General features: G+C 36.2%; 1 protein-coding gene across 6 annotated transcripts in view; it reads left to right on the top strand.

The window, feature by feature from the left end:
• Window positions 1-21,437, top strand: part of TMTC3 (transmembrane O-mannosyltransferase targeting cadherins 3) — a 35,654-nt gene that overhangs the window by 1,476 nt on the left and 12,741 nt on the right. For 2 of the 6 annotated variants that reach the window (XM_052774554.1, XM_052774555.1), the window contains exons 2-9: window positions 6,509-6,609; window positions 7,447-7,556; window positions 8,145-8,361; window positions 10,014-10,232; window positions 14,340-14,439; window positions 15,140-15,255; window positions 16,927-17,099; window positions 17,967-18,219. In XM_052774554.1, coding sequence (XP_052630514.1) covers window positions 8,173-8,361; window positions 10,014-10,232; window positions 14,340-14,439; window positions 15,140-15,255; window positions 16,927-17,099; window positions 17,967-18,219 — 1,050 coding nt within the window. In that variant the 5' untranslated portion in view covers window positions 6,509-6,609; window positions 7,447-7,556; window positions 8,145-8,172. Of the gene's footprint in view, window positions 1-6,240; window positions 6,287-6,508; window positions 6,610-7,442; window positions 7,557-8,144; window positions 8,362-10,013; window positions 10,233-14,339; window positions 14,440-15,139; window positions 15,256-16,926; window positions 17,100-17,966; window positions 18,220-21,437 lie in introns of those variants that run through there. The other 4 variants (XM_052774551.1, XM_052774550.1, XM_052774552.1 and 1 more) reach the window with 3 other exon arrangements.

Genomic DNA, 21,437 nt, shown 5'->3' with positions numbered 1-21,437 from the left:
AAAATAATGATTTCTTAGCAGGAGGGACTTCTATAGGTGGAGCAGGTGATCCACAGAGAGTGATGCTGCCTTGCTACAAGATGAGCTTTCAGGAAATGGATCCCCCTGTGATATAGAAAATAAAATAATCCATTGATGCTAGGATGCTTCGAATAATAACTCTTTTTTTTAATCCTCTTCATCAGGTTAATGTTAACAAGCTGTTAAGGCCAGTATAGCTATTTAATGTGCTTTATTTAATGTGCTTCAGCATTTTTTTGACTTATAGAATCAACAGAAAATACACCATTGCATATACTGGTGGTGAAACCACATCTAGGTTATAATTGTGTAGTGCAGCTAGTAAAGAAGATTGATGCAGAACTAAAAGGGATTTTGAGGTGGGCATGAAAACTTCCAAAAGTGAAAAAAAAGAGTGAAAAGAATGGAATTATTAACCCCACACAAAATGAGAAAAGGTTTAAAATACAGAATGGCTTAGAGCAAATGAATTGGTTTTTCTTTTGTTCTGCATCACATCTAATCGCGTGACAACCTTTGTATAAGTGGATCTTCTTTTAGTGGGAATACCTGCTTGTGGTTCTGGAACCAAAGAACATTTTAGCTCTATAGTACACAGCTTGACCTACCCTGATAGAAGAGTTAGGCATCCATGTTAAAGCACAGTTTTGATAACACTATGCCGTTTCAAAGAGCTAATACAAAAACTGCAATATGAAAGACCCAGTGGAATGTTATTAAAAATACCACAAGAAGTCATATACAGACCAAGCATGCTAAATAAGGACATGCACAGCAGAGTCTAAAGGCTGTCTTTTCAGCTTGTGCCACCCATGTAGCTTTTGTTCGTTTATTCTTTGGAGTTAACAAACATGCAGTTTCTGCTGTTGTATTTCTAGAACACTGGGAGTGTTGATCAGAATTATTTTAGAGACACTATTTTTGCATCAGTGTCCTGTGAGGAAACAAATCGTGTTTTATGTAGTTATTCTAAATATAAAAGGTATTACTTTGTTACTGTTTGCATGTAGAAAAAACAAAACAAAAACCCTAAAGGTTTGACTTTGAAGTGTGAGATCCTGCTAATCATTCTAAACTATAAAATACCTTAAAATACAAACCATATCTCTGTGGTTTGTATTTCAACTGCTGTTGCATCAGTTGCATTGAACAAATTGAAGGTAAACCACCAGCTAAAACAGTATCTTCATCTCGCCTGTTTTTAAATTGTTTTATGTTTTAATCCTTGTTTGTACCAGAGTACCCTAAAATGTCCTGAGTGTTAGTTCAGCTGCTTGGTTGCCAGCAAGCTCTTCACAGTCTTCCCCCTGGGAAATCTTTCCTCTGGCCTGCAACACATGTGCTGACTCCATGTCAGAGCTGCCATTCCTCATCTAGTTGATGCTTCAGAACTGTATGAAGAGAAGGCTGGGGGCCATTGCCTTGCTGGGGAATGAAGAGTACTTCAGTTTAGTCCCATTCCTCTTGATCCTGTAGTATTTGCAGAGGAAGGTTGCCACAATAAAACTTTTCTTGTTATATTTATTCTGCTCTAGGATCTCGGCAAGATGAAGTGGGAATCCAGGCATGTTTTGCATTTTTCCTCCTCCCATCTTCCCAAATACTGCTTGCCTTCACCTATATGAGGTTCAAACCCAATCATTTAAATCTCAGCTGTGCATCTAAGTTGTTTCATACTGGAGCTGTACGTTGGAGTGACATTTTTAAGAGAAGATAAATGTAAAGGCTGTGTTGGAAGGGAACAACAGAAACAAAATGATGATCTCTTTCTGTCATTGAACACTCGTATCAAGTCAGCAGAAACAATATTCAATTTAGCCAAAAATAAAAATACAGAAAGGGTAGCAGGTAGGCAAGACAAATTAGGACATTAGCAGAGTCTCAGAAGCTGAATTAACACGCCATTTTTAAATGATTATACTACTGGGTTTAGTAACCCATTGTGTATATCTCTGCTGATATTCATCAATTCAGCCACCAGCTCTTAGATGAACTTGTTGCTCACCTGTTTAAAAATAAATCTAGGAGTGTTTTAACAGTTCTCTGTTTTCTTCCACCTTTGATAATTTGATGGGTTTCTGTGTGAACTGTAAGTATGTTTTAAACAGTTCAGGACCTTCAATGGTTATCAAAGTGTATGTCTCCAGAGTAAATGAGATGCACGACTATTTTTTGGCAGCTCCTTTGTGTATGTCCATCTCTCCACTGGCTTTAGAACTCCAAACAGGAGAGTGGGAAGCCCGCATTTTATGATTAGGTATGTGCATAAATGCTCATTAGTTTGTTTTCAAAGCTTTTCAGGAAACTGCCTGATCCATATGCAAATTGCCTGGTTTTTGTTTCCAGTAGCCTAATTAATATAACACAAAATTAAGTTCCTTGAGATTTACATAATAATTATGCTTCACATTGCACACTCAAAGCACTGTTCATCAAAGTGACTCTATGGAGTTGCAGACTGTTGCTTCACTGATGCTTACATCGTCATCTTCAGAGAACAGCTGCAGTTTGATTATGGTTGAAAATGCTGACATCTTGGTATGACTGAAAAGTGTCAGGTATATTTTTAATATCTACGAATATTTAATAAAGTGTGAATGAAAATATTCTCCAAATATGAGATATAAAAAAAAAATCAATCTTTAGATTGTAGTAACTAATATTCTCTTATGGACAGTGAATAAGGTGAATTTTAAAAAAAGTTTTCTGACAGCTTGACATCAATAATATGTCAATTATGCTGGGTATTTTCAGGAGTAGTAAGAGGTTGCGTACAAAAGCTGGAACAGGTTGAAACTTTGCAATTGTGACATCTGTTTGAGGTGAGTTTTAATGATCATGTTTGTTCCTGTCAGTTTCTGTGGAAGTCCTGAGCAGGATTAAGTAGATTGTACAAGCTTTTTCCCATATGGAAGTGCCATGGTTCTCAAATTCTCTATTACTGCCACTACCCATGTCTTTTTTCCTAAAGAAGAAAAAGGTGACTTGCATAGAACGTTTTCTTTGAAGTAGGATTGATTGGAACAGAAGTTGTTATTAATGCCTTTTAGGGTGTAAAAGTGCCATTACCCAGTAGAAGAAAAATTTTAACTGTTATGTTTAAGTTTCTAAAGTTAGGTAGTAAGATATGTCTAATCAACACAAACATATTTGCTCCTGCAAGGGTTTGTTGTTGATGTAAGGTGGCAGATAGCATGTTTATTAGGTGATAGCTAATTATGGAGTGCTAATTAGCTGTTGCATATCTAGGGATTGCAGCTGTATTCCTGCCTAAATGTGTACTTCCTAAATTTTCTTAAGTTCATGTGGGCAGAAAATGGCTTCCACACTCCCAAATCTCCCAACTGAGGATACTCTTAGAACATCATTATGCATTTTTCATTTGTGTTGAATTTTTTTGTGCAGACTACTATATTTTCCAGTATGCTGTGCTAAACCATCCGTAATGTCATGGATTTGGTAGTGATTGTAGAGAAATATTTTGTTTTCCTACTTTTCTAAAAGTTTTTGGTGTTTGGTTGGTTTGGGTTTGGTTTTTTTTTTGTTATGTGTTACTCTTTTCTGTAGTTCTTGAAGTAGAAGACTGGATGAACTGGTAGAGGGTTCTCAAGAAGTTGGAAAAGGAAAATGACATGCCTTACAAGCCAAACCTGCTTGAGAGCTCTGGTTCTTGTCTGTCCTTTCCACTTAATGTCTCTGTACGCGCATGAGAACAGTACAGTGCAAAACGCAGATTTCTGTGCCAAACACCTTTAGAAAATTAGACTAACAATCAGGTGTTTTGCACAGCTTGGGCATTCTGTTTTTCCACAATCAGGTCTCATGATCGTGCAGTTTCTCACAAGGCTTATCTTGCTGCTTATTGTTTACAGCTGTATATTCTTCATGACATGGTCAGATATTGTTGTAAATTAAAACATCCAACAGAAATCTTGGTAATAAAGTATGTGTCTGTCTTGATTTCATCCAGTCAAATGAGGGCTCTGTGCCTGTTCCATAGACCACGAACTGGCAGTTGTACAGCCCAAGGGGTGGTTAAGGTATCTGATGGGCAGTATGGCAAGCTGTGAAGGTAGCAGGTAGGTGAGATGAAAAAATAACTTGAGGGACAGTCAATCTGTTTACATGTGTTGGAGCAGTCAGTGATGCAGTTCTCCACTACAGGAAGCCAGTATTAACAAACAAGTTGTTAGGCAGCATTTTACGGGTATTTATCAATACATCCATCACTGGGAGTGGTGAAATACTGGCACTTGCAAGACCATACTTGGGTTGATAGCAAATTTCAACATGTCAATTGGGCAGGAAGGGGAATATATCCACTCACTTGAGGACCCCAATCATACCAAGGCTTCAGCAGTCTTTTGCACATTTGTGATCTATGAGGTTCTCAGTCTTGCATAGTCCTTATATGGCTTCTTACTTTCCAACATCAAACTGGTAACAGATAGTTGGCGTGAAAAGAGTGTTGGCTGCCAAACAGCAATTGCTGTTTTCCACTGAGATTAATGGCAGACATACTTTTGCCTGGCTTACCAAGTACAGATGAGGTTTTATAGGCCTCCCTCAGTTTTAGTCTTGAATTTTCAACATGTTGATGGTCATTGCAGGTTTGAAGCTTGGAGTTTGGTTGTGGACCCAGCTGAAGTAGCAGATACGAATTAGTAGTTCTGATGGTTAGCCTTCCTCAAAATCTGCCTTGTTATGCTAACATAAAGGACTGGAAAAACATCTCTTCCGTATTTATGCTTTAATTCAGCAAGAACATTAAAATACCCTGTTACTGGACCAGGTGGAAAAAGTAATTTCCTAACTTCATGTATCTCTACAGTAAATTTTAGGAAAATAAGACCTTGGAATGCCAGAATGCAAGTCAGAAGTAGTAAAGTATCTGTGCTACAGTTTTGTGCAATCTACAGATTGTATGTGGCCTTGCATTTCCCATTTTTCTCTTTCTGCTTGCCCTGGAAGCAGATTGCTGGAAAATTGGGGCTCTTCAGATATCCATTATGCCTGTCTGTTGCCAAGACCTCCTAGTGCTTTTGCGATTTGATGTGTGCAACAACAAAAATTTGATGTGTGATGCATTTCAGGTTACCAAGCTTGGCAGAGTTCAAGCAGTGTGTTCTGTGACTTGCCGCTAAAACCAGAACAATGCGTTGTTGCATATGCTCGTTCCTTACAGTAAATTTAGTAAGATGTTCAGAATTGCGTGGAATGTCTGTGGCTCAAATGTTTGGCTTGAAAGACCAAATTATAGCCATATATTTGCATGTATTTGCAGTCATGTCTGTGGTTGAAATGTGCATGTAAAGGAGAGGGTGAATTTCAAATTAAAAAATTGTGATGTTAAAAGTGAATTTTTTCTGGAGTTCTTAAACAGCGTTCCCTGATGGTGGGCTAGCCACTTAAACCTGACTTTGGATGTAGCTAAAAATCTTAATTTATTTCTTTATGCCTAAGAGTTCCCTTTCATTCAAATGAAAACAGTATTTTCCCTACAGTTGGCATGTAACGTAGCTCTGTCAGGGAACAGCATGGTCAGTAGTGGTGTAAAGTTAGAGTTCTGAGTGGAAGAAATACTAGAAATTCAGAGCAAAAAGAAAGGCTTGTGAAAGCATCAGAATTGCCTTAGGATTAAGGGATAAGTAGAGTAGCTGTCTTGACATATATTCTGTGTAGGGAAAAGTAAAAACCTACAAAAAGTATTTGAGGAGCTAGCAATTAAGGTTGGTTAAGTTTTTCCTTTTGATAAGAAGCTATACTTAGGAATCTATCCTTTTTTTTTTTCCTAATTGGGTAGCAGTAGCTGTTTCTGAAATAGGGTTGTTAAAGAATTACCTCAGAATTACTCCTTGTTATGCAAAGCAGTATCTGCAAGGGCTTGCTGCTTCAACGAATACAATAAACTTACATTGTTAAAAAAATCACAGATCACCAAAAAACTACTCCCTTGCGATGCTTTTTCTTAAAGGGCGAATTTAAATAAGCCTTGTGGTTGGTTCTGTGTGGCAATATTATCTTGTCCCATTAATTTTTGGAACACAGTATTTAAAAAATGTGTGTTGGAAAATCATTACATGTTTGCTGTAGGTCCTTTTCAGATGTCACTGCTTCTCAGTAGAAATAGTGAACCTCAGGAAGTAGGAAGTGCACTGTTGAGAACCTGTTGCAAACAAGGAGTTTCAAACTCTGTTTCTAGCAGGGTGAGGAACAGCAGTTTCTTCTTCTCCACATTTTTTGGGGGCAGAACTAAAAAACTTTGGTGAGTTGAAGTTCAAAAGTGGGCTGTCTTTTCATGTATTCCTGCAGTATGCTTTATTTTCTTTTTAAATAAGATTTCTCTGGCTTCCAAGAAGACCATAAACGTGTTCAGACTTAACCTTGGCTTAGTGTTTTAAAGTACTGTGATCCAGCCTGGCAAACAGATGTAGCAGCACCCTTTAACATTTAACATTGTGGGTTTTTTCTTTTTTTTATTACAAAGGTGGTGGCAGCTTTGAAAAAAGGCACTTCCTTGGTTGAAGTAACACCAATAGCCAGTGCTCCAAGTACTACAAAAGAAGAAAACACCTTCACTGCCATTATGTGAGTAACACTGAATGGATTGGTTTGATTCCTTTTAAATGATCTTTGTCCTGGTTTTTAGTTTAATTGCACCTGCATCCTGTTGCACATGCATTCCTTCCTGTACCACTGCTCCTTTACCACTAGTTGTGATAGGCAATTGTCGTGCTCTCAGGCCCAGACTGCAAACCACAGCTGAGATTACCTATCTGAATGAGGTATCTCTGTGACCTCTTTTTAGAAGATAGTATACTTAAACCTGAACACAATTAAAAAAACCCCAACAAACCAAAGCAAAAAAAAATCACTAGCTTTTCAGGGTTTAGGACAACAAAAGAGACTACAGCTTCCAAATAACTCATCAGCTTTGATGTGTGAGCCCTGATAGACATAAGGCTAGTGTTTTTACATATTTATGGGTCCACATTATCTGGCTAATATTAGCTGTTCTGTGCCCTTACAGATGTTACCCCTTTCTAGTTTTGGGGAAAATGCTACATATTTTTGTTCAGTCATCTCTCCTTCACAAAACTAAGTCAGCGTTCAACTGTCTGTACCTTTCCAGTATCTTCGATCCCAGCAATTGCCAGTAATACATGCTGTGTCATCCAGTGGTCAAAAAGAATGCCTTTGACCTGTAGTTACCTTCTTATTCTTCCAGGGGAGAACAGTGTTTTCAAACAACCCAATACATAGTAATTTCACCTTTTGATCAGGTCACCCATGTATTTTTTAAATAATCATAAAACTGCTGCTTAATAATGTCTAGGGCTTAGGAAGTTTATGCAAGACGAGAGGAAATAACATGATGAAGTTCATTTGTAGTGTCTTTTTTGCATGCTATTTTTATTTAGACAGGACTCTCATGAATATTCAGTGACACTGGAGTAATTGGCAGAGTTGAGAAAAAAAATACTTTTCATGAACTTCTATGAAGAATGCGAATGAACAAAGTGTGAGCTTCAATGGTAAGTTTAACTTATTATTATTACTGATGTCCTTCTTCACCTGTTCTTGAACACCTGTATTTATGAAGTTCTTCATTTCCTGTTTGTTCTTCAGAATGTTTGAAATTTATTTCTTTAATTGCTTTTGAAATATTTTGAGAAACACCTTTATCCTAAAAAACATGAGTAATTAACACACTCTCTGTCTTTTTGGTAACTTAGTATTCTGTGTCAGTATGGTAAACAACTCAGGGTTCTAGAGAACTTAATTTTCATAGTTTGCAGCATTCACTTGAACTGCATAGCTGTCTGCTAAAAACTACATCACAATTTATCATCAATCTTCTTTTTTTAGTGAAACATGAAATGTAGCAGTGTATCTAGCTCATATGAGGGCTTTTTAGGGGTGAGACTTTTTAATGAGAGTATTTTTTTTAAACACTAAGTTGTGTAAGATGGATGACACTTTAGGAGAGCTTTCTATCTTACTGATTTTTAGATATGTAGTGTCATTAACTTCTAAAATACCGGATGTTGTAATTTGACTTTATTTATCAAGTTTAGTTTTTAATCAGTAAAACTACTCAAGTTTCTGTCCATATATTTCAGCTTTTGTCCATGAAAACTCTTAGAGAAGATGGCTGATGTAAGCCTGAAGGAAGCAGCACTAATAGTTGGTGTGGTGGCAGCCTGCTACTGGAACAGTCTCTTTTGTGGCTTTGTTTTTGATGACGTTTCAGCGATTTTGGACAATAAAGACTTGCATCCTTCTACTCCATTAAAAAATCTGTTTCAAAATGACTTCTGGGGCACTCCAATGTCTGAGGTAAACTGTTTGCGAAATACTGAGACATTTAGGAAATGGAAAAAAACCTTGAAGGGAGTTCTTACACTTCTTTTCCCTAATGTGCTTTTAACAGAATAGTTTGCTTCTGATGGAATTTGGTGGTGGTAGTGTTTTGTACTATAAGATCACGAACACCTGTTGCTTATATTCTTTCCCTTTGTTCAAAAAAAGAACTTGAAAGAAAATGAAGTCATGTATCACGCTTCAAGGTGCTGTGTGTTACCTAATTTCATTACTGAAATTGGTCAACTCTGACCATTTTGCCTTCTCCCCCTGCAAAAGCTAGACATCGACATACAAGGGTATTTACTTCTAATTGCAGTCTGGAAGGAAAGATAACACTCTTAAGCAACAAAGCTGGGAGTTAGAGAATGGGTATTGAATACATTACGTTTATTTGAATGAGTATGTTTATGTGGAATTCAGAGGTTTTGGTTTGTAGCCCATGTAGAGTGGCTGTGTTTTTATCTGAAAAGCTGCATTGGCATTAAAATTGTTGATAAACTTTGTTAAATGGCAATGGCTAAGGATTTACATATAATTTAGAAGGAAATGGTGCCATTGCTGAGCAAATGAATAAAAATTCTCTGACAGTCATAGGTTTTTTGCCTATCAAGGCATTCTGCCTTGTAAACTTCTCTTTTCTTATGTCTGTAACATACAGGGTTAGTTCCTTGTGAGATAATTGCTAGCTCTACAAATAGACTTTGGTACATAATTTTCGTATAATACTGTAATGAAAGCTTCTAGACTCTTTCAGATGCCATCTAGTCCTGTAGTCATTGAGAGTAAGTGGTTTCCTAAACTCCTCCAAGTAAAATTTTAAGTAGCATTTTTCAACATGTTTTTAGTCTGAAAAAACCCTACCCATGTGGAGCGGGAGAAAGCCATCTCATTCAGTGTTGATTTTGCACTTAAAACTAACTGAAAGTCAGGTTAATTTTAATTAAATGAAGTCAGATTAATTTGATCATTCATGGCTTTTAAAATATTTTTTCCTATATTGTGTTTTTTTTGTCTGTCTGTATGTGCAATTTGGTTCCCTGTCCCACCTCCCCACCCCCCCCCCCCCAGTTTTTTCGTAGATTTACTTCCTTTGTTTTACTGACATATTGAGGAAAATATCAACAGGCTGTGGGTTGACAAATGCTTTTTGGAACAGGAAGATGGTGTTAATTGTAGTTTTCAAAAGGGTTTATGAATGGAGTAACTGGCAACATAGACATATTGACTGGTAGACATACTGAAAATATGTAGATAATACATTTAGCTGAGCACACCAAATTTTTATTTTATAAAATACTGATCTAAAACATGAAATGGCAGAGTAATCAAAATACTTGAATAATACATTAAAACTATATGGAAGTAGGAAAAATAGTCAGAACTAACTTATCTATTTAACATTTTAATTTTACATTAATTGATTTTTCATTTAATTTACTAGGTTTTTTGGTGTGGTTTTTTTTTTTTTTAGTATTACTGTTTTTCAGACAGGTCTTTATTTTAAAGGTAGATGCCTGAGAACAGAGGGGGGAATCATGTATGCATAGATTTTTAGAAAGATATTTTGGGGTAAAAGTCCCTTTGTAAGTTGGTGGTGACTGATTTATTTATTTATTTTATTTTAGGAGAGGAGTCATAAATCTTATCGTCCCCTTACAGTTCTTACGTTTCGCTTAAACTACTTGTTCAGCGAGTTAAATGCAGTTTCTTACCACTTCCTAAATCTGGTCTTTCATGTGGTGGTTTGTGTAGTCTTCCTCAAGGTCTGTAAGCTTTTTCTGGACAACAGGAGCAGCGTAGTTGCATCCTTGCTCTTCGCAGTGCACCCAATACATACTGAAGCGGTAGGTATAGCTGTGATGTGTTTAATTTGTTCAAGCTGTATTAATTAACCTTAGATTTAATGGTTTTTGTGTCTGTTTATGTATTGTAACTCCAAAAAGTATGTGATTTTCCTTGTACTTACTCTGCCCTTTGCAATAAGTGGTGGAGGTGACAAATTTTAATCCTGAGTTGTTTGGTATTCCGTGCAGCTACTGAAAAATAGTTAAAGAAACGTTAATTTAGTTATTAAATAACTTAGGTCTCTGCTATGAACGTTGGCTTTTATGATGATGGCTACTTTAGCTTAAATAGATATTTGTGTTCTGTGATGATTCATCCAGTATCATATTTTGCAAATACTATGAATACCTCTTAATTTCCAGAATCGCTAAGCACTCCCATCTAGCTAGTCACCAAGTTTGTTCTGTCTACTTTCTTTTATGTCAATATCTTTATCTAATCAGGAGTTTTTCTAGGGTTGTTGTTGCTATGCTACATCCAGCTTAGGGCCATTCTGTTTGAACCTTCCATTTTTTAACATACCCAACATAAGAAGGAGGAAATGCATTTCTCTCCTCGCATATTTACCTTTCCTTTGATTCTGAAGGAGTTTTTCACTGCTGTGAAAAGTGTTATTTATACAAGCTGTCTGATTATATACTTTACAATGGTCAACGAGGCTTGCGGTGTTGTGGAGTAAATGGAGTCTTGTGATTGCCATTCATTAGATTTGTTTCTGTCAGAAACACTGATAAAGCAGACCTGTGGAATTCTCTGCTGCTATTTCTGCACCACTTAGATTGGCTTTCCTAGATTTCCATTTCACAGGTGTTGCAAAGCCTGTTCTCAGTCTCTTTTTTTCTTATAGTATTAGCTGATTTTCAAAACCAGAAAATGGTTAAACCTTTTGCTGCTTTGGAGGAGTTATCCCCACCCCCACCCCCCCTTTTTTTGTGTGTGTTTTGGGGGGGATGTCTTTTGATATTAAGAAAATGAGAAAGGTTTGCTCTTACCTTATGTTGTATTTTTTTGGTCCCAATTTGTTTGGGTAAAGAGTTTACATCTCTCTCTCTTGTTCTCTAAAGGCACAAATCCCTTTCAGTAGCAATTCAGTAGCCTGCATCTGTGTATTTTGTGCTAGTTTTGTATTTTGAGCTAGTATTTATAGGAGTTAAGTTCATGGGGTTTATAATTGGCTGCTGTTTGAGCTACTAGTATGTCCTTGCTAAAAGAAGTTAGTGGCATGTTTAAAAATGCAAAAGTTAAACACCTAAAAATTTTTTCTTGCCTTTGTGCTCAAAACCACAAACCCCCATAAAATCTTGGGTAAAGTAGGGGTTAAAAAAATAATTCGTTAATTTCATTTGGTTTTCTCTTTCTTTGAAAAAACATGCTTTAAATTTTGAAGTTTGACTTTGCCACTTTGTAGTAAATGTGGTAGTATCTTTACAGGAGCATTAGCAAGTTGCTAGTGACTTACATTACTGGCTCGTGGCTTAGATCATCCTATGTAATTTTATCACTTTCATTGCAAATACGATGATTCTTTATCGTGTTTGACCTGTCAGATTCTGTATGAGATAACAGTAACACAGTTGCTTTTAGTACTATGCAATAGAGTTAGTAAAAAAGTATCATACAAATCCTTAAAAACATTGCGTAATGAAAGCTCTTGTTGTGTAAGACAATATATTACAAAGTTATGAAATACAGTTATGAAGCAATTTGGTAATAAGTGTGTAATCCCTGATATTGGCCACATGAGGGCACTTTAAGGCTACGTGATTGGTAGAACTTGCTGTACTTAAAGCACTTAAAGACTCTGAGATTGAAGTGCAATTGTAATTTAATTTCCCTGCTGTTGTACTTAGGTGCTCAGTGAAGAATCCGTTAAGGGGTTTTCTTCCTCCTTCCCCCACCTTTTTCAATTTCAGCTTTCTGCTTTTGAGAAACAGTGCATTTTATCCTTTCAATTGTTTGCATTGAGAATTCTGCCTAACGTGCAACCAAGAAAGGATTCTTAGAGTTGGCATTTGAGACTTATGCACATGTATAAAAGGCAAAACAACTGGAAGTTTCCGTACATGGAAAAGAGGAGGTAATAATGACTTGTATTTTAGAAATGGGGACTTGGGTGCTGATTAACTTACTCAGACTTTAGTGAAAACTCCAAAACAGGTCTCATTCCCAGTTTTTATATCATTTGATGGCACCTTTTGTATCTTGTATAATTGAAATGTATCTGATTTGAATTCCTTCAAATTAGTCTCCTGCTTATTACTCCCCTGGACAAGAGTTTGAAACAGCAGATGCAATATGTAAACATTTCAAACCTTTACCTATCTTATAATAAATGGATTTTTCCTGGAAAAGTTAGCAGAGCAGGACAAATAAAAAATAATTTTCTGCTTGACTTCAGAGAGAAGCTGGACTCTTGCGGTGGTAGTGGATCATTCATTATCTGAGGAAGAAGTTTTGAGGAAATGGGTTGAATAACAGCGTCATAGTTTCATTTGTCCTTGTCTTTAGAATTCCAGTTCAGTCTTTCTAGCTACTTTGCTACTGTTCTGGCCAGAGGCATGTTGACTGCCTTTACAGCTATGGGATGTGAACTAACCTTGTGAATGCTGGAATTTTGTCTCAGAAGTCACCTTTGTATCCAGAAATAGAATCTCTGTTTTGTTGGCAGGGGACTGTGGAGGCACACCAGCACACTTACTTTACTAATGATCTCTCTCAACTAATCTACAGACAAAGTTCTCTTGAATTTCTGTCTTAATGCTGGACAATTTTGAAACCCAGACCAGGAATCCTTGAAACATCTTAAGACGTTTTGGAAGCAAACACCTGTATACTATCAAAAAATGCTAACACAAACTCTGAAACATGCTTTGTCAGTGCATGATTCAGTGAGTCCTTTGGTAAACGTACAGTAGTCCCAATGGAAGCACCAGAACATGATTTCAGATTCAGATTTGAATACTTTTCTTTACACTGTGACCTTGGATATTGAGTTACTTTCTCTTTTTATGCTGTGCTGGATGAATCATGCTTGACCAAGAATGTACCTAGCAATAAATACTTCCAGCTGGGTCCGGATGGCTGAAAGTCAGTTTTCAGCATCGTCATAATTAAATGGTGAGCTATGAGGTTTCCTTAGCCAAATATGACTGTCTACCTTGGGATAGCATGCCATTTTTCAGCCAGCTTACTTGCAGAATTTTGGATGCAGAGGCATTACAGAAGAGGACAAATGAGAAAGAAAGGCAGGCCTAAACGGTACTGTGGTCAGCACAGTGGCTACTGCAGTAACCATTAATATAGCGACCTGTCTTCCATCTCTGGTTCTTGGTTGCACCTTAGTGTTTTTTGAAAACAGCTCCTGAAATGGAAATTAATCTGTATTTCATTGGGGATTCTGAAACAATCTTCTCCCTTATGGATTTTAGCACTTCTCTAAATTTTCATAAAATCCATTCCTTTCTGTCTTATTACCAAAGGGGGCACTACCTGCAATTTTAATATTGCCAACCAAATTATCATTCAGAAAATTGCCAGACCTGTAGTAAAGCTTGAGTAATTCTTTAACTCCATTGCACAGAGCTTGCCATCGATTTATTTGTAACTCTTGACTGCTCACCTAAGAGCTGCCATAGCACCAGTCAAGAGAATGCTTCTTTCAGATTCAGATCTGTTCACTCAGAAAAGGTATGAACAAGAATAGCAATCATAGTTTTTATATGCCGCTGTATGTAGGATGTATATATACAACAGTCCGTGTCAGGCTTCACTTAAAGCTTCTATTGATGAAAGCTAGTTTCTTCCAAGTATTATGAAGAAAGCAGTTGTTATCATGCCCAAATTCTGCCTCAAATGCTATTTGTGGCTGGTGTTACTAAAGATAAAAAAAAGTACATCAGCCAAAGGTGGCCACCAGCCACCTGTATCATCCTGTTCTTGAATTCAGTACTGATTGAACTGAAAGCAGTCTTACTGTTCTTAGCCTTTTTTGCTTGGTTTACAGATCTTGTTTATGCATATCTTGATAGTATATCACTCATGCACTATTCCAGTACTAGAATGGTCACTAGAAGAATAATCTTGTTTTTTCTTCTTTTTCTTTTCAGGTAACTGGAGTTGTGGGTAGAGCAGAGCTTTTATCATCTATCTTTTTTCTAGCTGCTTTTTTGTCATATACAAAATCTAAAGGGCCAGATAATACCATAGGTAAATGATTGACAAATATATACATAACTTAATTTCTGTATCACTGATAATAGAGCTCTTAAAATGGTAATATGGCTGTATTTGTTATTCAGCAAGTGTGTACAAAACACCTTTAACCCCAAGATACCCATGTTATAGTACTTTCCATTATAAATTGCTTTTTTTTTTTTTTCTTCAAGACTTAAGCACTTTTTCACTTGCTTTGTGACACCTAGAGTAGGGGACTCTTGCACTGACTTCTATTAATGCAAGTAAGTGGAAGTATGCTGAGATGCTACAGACAGTCACAAGTAAGCTGCAAAGTTTCTGTGGAGATGTAGGAGGCTTGCCTCTTTTCCAAAGTCAAATTGACCTTGTGAAAATTCATGATTCCCTATAAAACATTCCATTTGAAAAAGTGTTCTGGTGAATTAGGAAAGATTGGGGTTTTTTGTTTTCCTATCATAGATAAGTCTTTTGCCTTTCATTTAGTTCTTTCAATTTAAGGGAGGCAGTTTTAAAACTGACACGTGTATATTGTTTTCTGTAGAGTAAAACTGGTCATCTTCCCTTTAACAACAATTGGTATACTGAATAAGTTTATAGAACATAGCATGTTCAAACATGAAGAGCCAAAGCCTTCACTTTTTAGGTTATTTTACTAAATATTTAGTTTTGTTGTAAGATAGAACATTTTCAATAACGTCTTCTTTATTTGCAGTGTGGACTCCAATTGCAGTGACTGTGTTTCTAGTAGCTGTTGCAACACTGTGTAAAGAACAAGGAATAACAGTGGTGGGGATATGCTGTGTGTATGAAGTATTCGTTGCTCAAGGGGTAAGCAGTTAAAAATAAATTGGATTTCTTCTCAGGAATTCTGTAATGAGACATTAAGTACTTTGAAGTGTCATATTTCAGCACTGATTTTTGTCAGTTCAGGCTAACTCTATAGTTCTGTTATATTTTTCAGATTTTTTTTTTTTTTGACTCAACTAATGTTTAACATGCACGGTTCATGGTGAGGGAATCCAATGACTTCTAAGTTGTCCTTTACATGCTATACAGAGGTGTTACCAAATATACTCAGTAAAGAATTGACATGTCTTAATGGAAACCTAGGGTTTTAGTTGACTGAGGTTTGTAAAACTAGCATGTAACAGTCTTGATTAAAGTCTGAGGTGCATAAAGATGGGAGATTATTTGTTTTTAATTCCTGTAGTAAATAGAGAACATATTATATACAAATGCATTTCATCACATTCTAATGAATAACCAGAAACTTTAGAGTAGTCTTATTTGAATCAGTAATAGTCTTAGGAAATTTGTTGTTCTAAGAATACCTTTAAATTTAACTTCTGATCTGATAGGTTTCATCTTAAGCATTGATAAGTCCTTAAGTTAATAGTAATTTCTTGTGTTTAGAGAAACAAAATGTTCCTGCAGTGAAGTAGTTCTTGGCTTTTTAATCGTCAAGCCATATGCAATTTAAAAATGTATGATTGCATATTCTAAGAAAATTTTCTAGTTTACTATTCCTTAATTACTTGAAGGAATATTTTGCAAAAACTGCACCAGTAAAAGCGAAAAGATTATTTGTCTTGGATTCAAGGCCAAAATACCAAAATCATGTTTTCTTTGTGCTTACAGAAATATGTGTGTTTGTAACTGTTGCCTTTGCAAGACTAGTGAATAAGCATATAATTTTCAAACGGGATTTCTAAGGAAATCACCAGTATGTGACCATACTTTTCAATCCACTCTTCCTTTTCTTTTAGTAACTTTTGATCTGATCCTCAATTTCATGAAAGTTTAACAAGTTTGTGTAAGTCAACTGAGTATAAAAGATAAAATCCAAAGTGAGGCTTCTTCTGAGGGCACAGATGTGGCATGAACTAAGAGTTTGAGCAGTTCTCAAAACCCTGTCAATATCTGTAGTTCAGCCAACCAGTATATGTGAAGCAAAAGAGATACATAGGGAAGAAATTAGGGTATGTAATAGGGAACTGTGCAAGATTATAATGTTCATGAGGCAGAGAGAGATGGGTTACTGCAATAAAGGCATAAAATAGAAATCCAAGGCCAGTCAGGAAGTGAATAGTATTGCTACTGTTCCTGAGGAATTTTGTTTATAGGACAAGTTTTCAGAGGGGCTGATAATTCTAAAAATAGTGATTTCTTTTCTTCAAAATTTATTTCATGGTCATACTTGGTTTATTGAAGTCTCTGAAGATGGTAAATTTTTTAATCTGTCAGTGCAAAATACAGGACTACAGGCATAGAAGTTCAGCTATGATAATGTTAGCAAGAATAATTGAATAGAGTTATTTTTATTAGAATAGTGGACTTCTTTTTGGGGCTTGTCATGAAAGCTCTAAAAAGGTGACTTAAGTAACTATTGGGAGTAGGTGTTTAGAGAAAACCAAGACAAAAAAAAGGTAAGGTAGCTCATATTTATCTAAGGGATTAATGAGTACACTATCTGATTATTAACACTTTTTTCCTTTGCAGTACACCTTGCCAGTGTTGTTGGACACAGCTGTACAGATTCTTCGAGGGAAGGGCAGTATTCCTTTCTCTATGCTCCAAACACTGTTGAAGCTCATAGTCCTAATGTTCAGCACACTGCTGCTTGTAGTTGTCAGAGTCCAGGTTATCCAATCTCAGCTTCCAGTGTTTACAAGGTAATACTAAAGTGTCTCTTATTCACAGACACTGGTAAATAAGATGTGGCTTAATAAGGTCTGAATGAAATGGCTAAAAATACATCAACTTAAGTGTTTATTAACTCGTTTTAATATCGGTAAGTAATGACTGTACAATATTAAATTTTTTCTGAAATTGATAAATGGTATATTTCAGTACCTATTGACAAGAACATCCAAAATACTGAGATATCTGAGCAGGCATTAATTTTTAAAAACTTAGGATTGTTAGTTTGTCTTAGTAATTCAGAAATGAAATGTTTTATTAGTAAAATATTTTTTATTGGCTATGTGTTTGAACCTTGGCTGAATACTCCAAACCTCTTAATAAGTTTTTCCTCTTCTGTATACAAAATATTTTTTTGGGTTTAGGTATGTACTATGCAGAAAGCATGGTTGACTTCAGGTACGGTGCTTGAAGCTAAGTGTATATGAATAATGTTAGAACTGAAGAACTGTCATTTATCTTAAAAGTGTCTGAGCAATGTAGAAATACAAGAATCTAATATTTTCCTAGAAAAATGAGGCAAACTATTAAAAACACAAACAAGGACCACCGAACCCAACTTTAGGTGTAAATTATTCTGTTTCTTCGAACTTAGGTTGATTATATCCCAAACCAGTTTCTTAAACTTGGAGGAAGCTGTGTCCCACACTAAGATGAATCATCGTGCATGGTTCCCAAGTTACACACCTGACAAATGCAGGAAGATTAGGACATTGTACATGTCTGTAGTTGGTAGTTCTAGCTATGAATCTAAAGTTTGCTGGTTTCTGAGCATAAAATGGGTCAAGACCATATCTTTTTTCATTAAAAGCTCCTTTTTCTTCTTTCTTTTGCTTTAGGTTTGATAACCCAGCTGCTGTTAGTCCATCCCCAGCAAGACAGCTGACTTTCAACTACCTCCTCCCTGTAAATGCTTGGCTGCTTCTCAACCCCTCAGAATTATGCTGTGACTGGACAATGGGAACTATTCCTCTCGTGGAGTCTTTGTTAGATGTTAGAAATGTTGCCACCCTTACCTTCTTTTGCTTTCTGGGATCTTTGATTGTCTTCAGTCTCCGATACCGTGGGGATTCCTCCAAGACTGTATTGATGGTATGAATGATGCATTGGTTTTGTCCTTTTTTTAAGAGTATAAGTGGCTCAGGTTGTTTGGTTACATGTCTAATCTGCTGTGACCCAGAGGTATTACATGCATCTCCTTTTGGGCTAGAATGAACACATGAGAAAAGAGGAAAATTGTAGCAACAAAACTGTTAAATTGCAATGAAGTATGTGACTGTGTCAGGGATGAGGAGAAGAATACACAAGAGATGAGAATAAATATGCCCTTTGTTATGTATTTGCAAACTGTATTGCAGCCTTTCTCAGGTATTCAGAACTCAACTAGCAAATGGGGGTTTTCAATAGAACTTAGGTATGTTTTAAGGATCGGAATGCATTTCCGTCCCGCAAACTGTCTGCCTTATTTAGATGTCAGTAGTCATGCTGTGTATTAGCAAGACTTGATTTTCTTTCTCATAGGTATAAAAGAAAAGGACATATTTTGGCACTTAGGAATATAAGTTTTCCTCTTTTTTTGTTGTTCTTTTAACAAAGGCACTCTTCTGTAGTCTTTTCCATACTCTAAGGAAAAAGTAATTTTGTCAACCTCTAAGATCAGTTCCTGTTTGTCAGTATTATGTGACCTTAAAACTGAAATGGATTAACAGGAAAGAATATTTTGGAGGAAAGGGAAAGGAGCAAATGAGCAAGTATTTTTTCATCCAAACACAGTCATGTTTTTGAATGCTTCCACTGCAAATTTTCACAAGATTAATGATTACTTGATACCATGTTTTTTATTAAATCGGTGGTGCAATTATGCGTACAACAAACCTGCATGCACAGATCTTAGTCTGCTTCAGAAATAATGTACTTTTTTAATATGTAACTCAGCCAACAAAAGTTTCAGATGGGTGGGAATATTTATGCACAACTTAAGACTAAGGATTGCTTCGCTGATCAGCTGAAAAACTTTGATTCACTTCAGAGAGACCTAACAGTACTGACTCATACGGTTTTTCTTGTCTTGTCACTGGAGTGAGGCAATTTGTTTCACTAGAAAACCTGTGAAAATGATCTATAGTATTGCTGATGAAGCCTCTTGTCCTGAATTTGGAAACTGTGTATGAAGAAAAGAAACTTAGGTAGCTTATCGATATAATAAATGTGCAAGGTGACATACCCAGAAAAAAATGTTATAGTTTTACAGCACTTAAAAAAATGTAACAAGAGTAGTTTAATCTTCCTTCTTACATGAGCTGAAACAGTTTTTCTCCACTGCACTGATGGCAGTAAAAATGTGCGTGGGGAGTGGTTCAGTTTTTTTCTTAGAACAGCTCTTGAACTTTAAGGCTCTTTATTTCCCTAAATATGTTTACTCCCTACCCAGTAAAGCTCAGAAGAGGAAAGGGTTAATGGAATTGTCAGCATACATTGTTGTAAGTCAGTTTTTGTTTGAGGGTGGGTTTTTTTAATATTTATTTTTTTATTATTCCAAGTGTTTTTTATAGGAGGGGTCTTCCGAGATCATTCACTCCAGTGTGCGAGTCTGTGTTGCTTAACAATATAATCCTTGTTTAATGAAAGTAATTTTCCTTTAATATATACCTATGTTGTGTATATAATCTTCAGTATGGTGCTGATTTTTTTCAGACATAATATCTAAGTGCCTGGAAGCTAATTTCTTAGGAAATGAGAGTGCAATATTTTATATTAAAAATTAATTGTTATGTACTATAACATGCAACAATACTGTAGGCCAAAACCTATTTCTGCCTTCCAGTAAGCCATTAATGTCCTTATGTAGACTGGGTAGTCTGCCGAGAGAGAGGGGGAGAGAACAATTTCTTTCTGATGGCTTCTTAGTCTCACTTACTAGAGAAATCATAGTACCATCTTTAGAGTGAAGAAGGTGAATCTTTATTTAGTGATACTAATTTACACAATTATGGCAATGTTCCAGATAACTGTGTTGAATTACTAATTTTAAAAAAACTTTTTTTCACATTTGGTTCTCAGTTCTGCCAATAAAAGCCTGCATTTTTGCTGGTCAAAATAAACTACTACCCTGGCAGGTATGGATTCTGTGTGCTATCCATCGGGATGCCACATGGTATTAGTATAATGGTGGCTTCATCACAGCTGGTACCATGATTGACCTGTTTGATGTTTCACAGTCTAATGAGCGTCACTCTCAAGGAGTAATAAAGGGCTTTGTAAAGAGCTTTTGCCATTACAAATCTCTAGCATGGTTTGGCTCTTCTGCTAGCTCAGTGAGACCCTGAGGTGTCGTGCTGAAGCCTGATCTAAGGGAAGAGTCTAAAGTTACTTTTTTATGAGATCACAAAAGGTACAACTTCAGACCTGCTGCAGAATTAAAGATGTTTATTCGGACTTTGGGGGGAAAAAAAAAAAAAGGCAAAAGAGAGGGATACAAAATGCGAAAGAGAAGGGAGGTCACAAGTATGCCTGAACGTGTCTTTCTGTATTTGCTGATGTGGATATGGATTTGGTGCTGTACTGCTTGAGGGACAAGACAGAAAAAGGGATTCCTTCTCTCGCTTCCTTATGTGCCAGTGGACATTTCACAGTTCTCCCCAAGTACCGTCTCACAGGATGAACTCATTACTGGGAGATGAAAAAGTTGAAGGACACATGTTCAGTCGGTTTTCATCTGTTTGATGCCAGTCATCTCTAGAAAAAATAAACCCGGTAAGTGGGTACGTTATGTTTTATTTTGTCTTTTAATTTTTGCCATAGGTTCTAAAATTGTCTTTTCAGAATAACAGAACTAGGAGAGGATAAAACAGATAAAATGCTTTTTTTTTTTTTTTTTTTTTACCAGCTGACAGTATTAAACTACCAAAAAATGGGATTGTATATTATAAATCAAAACACATGCTTTGACAGGTCGGTGTCATTATACTGCTTGAAATTAATTGATTATTTTTATATTAGTAAAGGACACGCCCTGGAAACAATGTATGAGCGGCTAAATTCTCTTATATTTTCTGTTTACTTTATCCCTGTGAACAGTCAGATAACTTGACTGTCGGACTAAGTGGCCTTTATAAATAGGTTACACTATACATACTGAAAGTGTTGACTACTAAGAATAGTACTGATCTAAAATTACTTTGGTGGCTTTTCAGTAGGTTTCAGAATCAAGCTTTGATCATGGCCCTTGTTCACAGAATTTCTTGGGTACAGACATTCGTTTGCTGGCTGGTGAAATTTAATAACAGCTTTTTAGTATCTTTCGGTATTTG

This window comes from Harpia harpyja, chromosome 23 (genome assembly GCF_026419915.1).
Source record: "Harpia harpyja isolate bHarHar1 chromosome 23, bHarHar1 primary haplotype, whole genome shotgun sequence".
Lineage (NCBI taxonomy): Eukaryota > Metazoa > Chordata > Aves > Accipitriformes > Accipitridae > Harpia > Harpia harpyja.
The sequence above is the reverse complement of the archived record's forward strand: the minus strand, read 5'-3'. Positions and strand labels throughout refer to the sequence as shown.